Source organism: Sinocyclocheilus grahami, unplaced genomic scaffold (assembly GCF_001515645.1).
Source record: "Sinocyclocheilus grahami isolate Dianchi unplaced genomic scaffold, SAMN03320097.WGS_v1.1 scaffold55.1, whole genome shotgun sequence".
NCBI classification, from domain to species: Eukaryota; Metazoa; Chordata; class Actinopteri; order Cypriniformes; family Cyprinidae; genus Sinocyclocheilus; species Sinocyclocheilus grahami.
Window position 1 is genome coordinate 4,172,966 of NW_015505234.1, and position 3,831 is coordinate 4,176,796.

Consider the following 3,831-nt stretch of genomic DNA (forward strand, 5'->3'; position numbering starts at 1 on the left):
GATACATTTCAATTCAACATCTTTAGATCACAATGATGATTAAAGTCAATATAAAAACAAATGCCGCTTTGAGAACAGTCTTTATTTTTTTCACGAGACAAAAAAATGCCTATACAATGGTTTCTCTAAGCAAAATTAATGAAACTTTAAATAGCATTAAATATAGGCTAGTAAAGGCCGCTATTGTTATTTATAGAACAATATTCCATTATTTATTATTTCAAAGTTATTATCATTAAATTCATAAAATAAGGATAGCCTGATTCAGTTTAGTCTGTTACAACATGAAAGAGTTAATGTCTGACTGACAAGCTTATTCAAAAATTATATTTAGGCTACCAGTTTTATTTGTATATGATCGGTTTACTCAAAATGAACAGGTAAAATTGATTGCCACAATGAATAAAATAATATAAGAAAAATTCATACACAAAATTTAAAATGTCATCGTGGTTTCTTTTAGTGTGTTTTTTTTGTAGGCTACTTTTTTGTAGGCTACTTGACACCCATTTACACAGTTTAGGTAGGCTGCAAGTATTTCTAAACTATTTGAAATTGTTGCAGACAAATATGGGAATTTTACAGACGTTGGAACAAAATGTTAAAACTAAATCTATTTAAAATAGATCAAATATTTTGACACTTTTAAACAAATAAAATAAGTATAGTTTTTGGTCTGCTTCTTTTGTAATATCATGTACTTACCCCAACAAATCAATGTTACTTATTCAGCTAATGCCTCATTATAACACACAGCTCTAGTCTATATATATATATATATGATGGTGCAAGAACTGAATACGATATGGTCGAATTACATTGCTGCAATCGAAAAGATGACTGACCAGCACTCGTTCAGTTTAGTACCGCATACCGCCATCGCATCCGTGACCGCATTTTTCTCGGCTTGCATAACATATCGCGTGACTCACTAGGTTAGTAACGTGAGAGAACGGACAGCAGAAAAGGCGGTGTTGATGACGGTAGGAGCAGATTGCGCGTCGTCGTCTTCCGCGCTTCCCCGGATTCAACCACTGTCCTGATTCCATCGTGTCTTCTCCTTTCACGTTTTACGCTCAGCCCACCCTCCCAATTGAGTTAGTTGTAAAGAAAAAAATAAATCAATCAATTATACAGGCCTCACCGCCCCCACCTTTCCTCTCTCTCTCTCCCCCCTTTGCAAATAATTACCACCGCCTTCGTTGTCCACATGCAGCATCGGAGTCCTGGGCCCCGGCGTACCGGCTCCAGCCATGTCGGCGAGGAATACAGCGGCTGGCGGCGGTGACGGAGCGATAGGGGAAAAGACAGGTAACTCGCCGCCTAGAACAATAGAATAAACAAGTTAGTCCACCCTAGACGGGTTCCCTTGAAGCGGAGAGAGTTGCTGTAGTTTGCGCTGAGTGCCGGGCGGAGGAGAGGGGAGCTCTCGGTGTTCCCCGCTGATTGGTTTGCACACTCGCGTTCGCGGCGAAACTAGGTCAGTAGTTCAGTAGAGCGAACTCTAGCAAACCCGAGCTGCCCGAACGGCTCACGGTGACATATTTGGGGCTTTAACTCGGCATTTAACCATATATTCTGGTTTTAATGTGACTGACAATCACGTTTTTAAGACGTAGTATATTGGGCTGTAGTTATTTTGCGAGGCCTTTTGGCAGATTGGCTGCCGTCACATTCAGTCAGTTGTGGCTATGCTATTCTTTATGTCTTTATAGGTGTATTCGCATGCTACTGTCGACTTTTTCTTTTGTATGTTTTGGGGAAACTTTGTGTCTTTCATATGGCATGCTCCCCCCTTTGCAAATAATTACCACCGCCTTCGTTGTCCACATGCAGCATCGGAGTCCTGGGCCCCGGCGTACCGGCTCCAGCCATGTCGGCGAGGAATACAGCGGCTGGCGGCGGTGACGGAGCGATAGGGGAAAAGACAGGTAACTCGCCGCCTAGAACAATAGAATAAACAAGTTAGTCCACCCTAGACGGGTTCCCTTGAAGCGGAGAGAGTTGCTGTAGTTTGCGCTGAGTGCCGGGCGGAGGAGAGGGGAGCTCTCGGTGTTCCCCGCTGATTGGTTTGCACACTCGCGTTCGCGGCGAAACTAGGTCAGTAGTTCAGTAGAGCGAACTCTAGCAAACCCGAGCTGCCCGAACGGCTCACGGTGACATATTTGGGGCTTTAACTCGGCATTTAACCATATATTCTGGTTTTAATGTGACTGACAATCACGTTTTTAAGACGTAGTATATTGGGCTGTAGTTATTTTGCGAGGCCTTTTGGCAGATTGGCTGCCGTCACATTCAGTCAGTTGTGGCTATGCTATTCTTTATGTCTTTATAGGTGTATTCGCATGCTACTGTCGACTTTTTCTTTTGTATGTTTTGGGGAAACTTTGTGTCTTTCATATGGCATGCAAATTTTTTTTAACCCTCTGGTATTGTTCATTTGGGAGTCACACTCAATAGTGACCGGACACCTGAAATTTAACTTTTTTTCCCCGCCCAGTAAAATCAATGTGTAATATTTTTGTTAAATTTTTTTTTCTTTTGTATTTTGAGAGATTTTATTATACTAATTAATATTTATGACATAATTATGATCATTTTTTCCCCATTGAAAATGATAATTTTTTTTCTAATATTTTCTATATTACTTTTCAGTTATGGCAGTATTTCATGTTAAAATAGAGACAATTTTTGAAGGCAGATTAGTGCCATTTGGTGAGCGTAAAAAAAATAAAAACACCTGCAATTCCATGGTTTAGCCACTAGATTCCTATACATTTTCTAGTTGTTTTGGATATATAATTAGACTTTCTCAAAGACAACTTTTTGTAAAGGTTTAGATTTTTTTTTTTTTTGTTGTTGAAATGTCAGTTTTTGCATTTACAATACAAAAACATTTTGCAATACAGTCAAACCTGAACAGAGAAATTGTATTACACATAGCATCAAAATTAAAAAAATGTAACAAAATGAACAGGAATGCTTTATCAGAGGTTAATCAATCTGATGTCAAACTCTTATTTGAGTCTTCTGGCTTCTGGAGTGTGTCTGTTTTGCACTCTTTATATTTTAGAGTGTCGCCCTTTCTTTGCGGTGCACTATTTTTCTGCATTGTGAATGATTTGTAGATTGTACACACAAAAAATTCTGTTTTTTTTCCCATTTATTTCCAATGGTGGTCATTTTTGACCGCGAAAAACACAGGTGTGACAATTTTTTTTAACCACCATTTAGCATTTTTGGAATCGAGTCCATGATTTTTTTAATGGTCACATAGTGACTGCCATAAAAGTCATTGAGTTTCGTATCACTCCGATGAAGTAGCAATTTTTACAATTAAAAAAAAAAAAATCCCGATCTAAAATGACTGAACAACACCAGAGGGTTAAATATATTTTTCCAAACCTCTACTGATGATCACAAAAAAAGAATCTGATCTTATCCGAAAAATGCCTTAAAGGGGTCATATGATGCTGCTAAAAAGAACATTATTTGGTGTAATGAAATGTTTATGCGGTTTAAAGTAAAAAAAAAAAACACATTATTTTCCTATGCCCCGCCTTTTTGAAACGTGTCGATTTTTACAAAGCTCATCGCTCTGAAAAAGCGAGGTGTGCTGTGATTTGGCCAACTATCCAGTGCGTTGTGATTGGCCGAATACCTCAAGCGTGAGATGGAAATGTTACGCCACTCACCATACTGTTGATGCCGTTTCCCGGCCGGAGCGATGAGACAAAAACATTAAAACCCATTACAAACGAGGCATTTGTTGCATCCAGTGGGGACATAATTACTGATTATAATGACTTATACTGTCTTTTTACGCGTTGC

At 39.0% G+C, this 3,831-nt stretch overlaps 1 protein-coding gene across 2 annotated transcripts in view; it reads left to right on the forward strand.

Moving 5' to 3' along the window:
• Window positions 1–663: 663 nt before the first annotated feature.
• The window catches only part of bmal2 (basic helix-loop-helix ARNT like 2), a 30,537-nt gene continuing 27,369 nt past the window's right edge, over window positions 664–3,831 (forward strand). Inside the window, exon 1 of one of the 2 annotated variants that reach the window (XM_016270163.1) lies at window positions 664–1,311. In XM_016270163.1, coding sequence (XP_016125649.1) covers window positions 1,254–1,311 — 58 coding nt within the window. In that variant the 5' untranslated portion in view covers window positions 664–1,253. Of the gene's footprint in view, window positions 1,312–1,803; window positions 1,932–3,831 lie in introns of those variants that run through there. The other variant, XM_016270162.1, reaches the window with a different exon arrangement.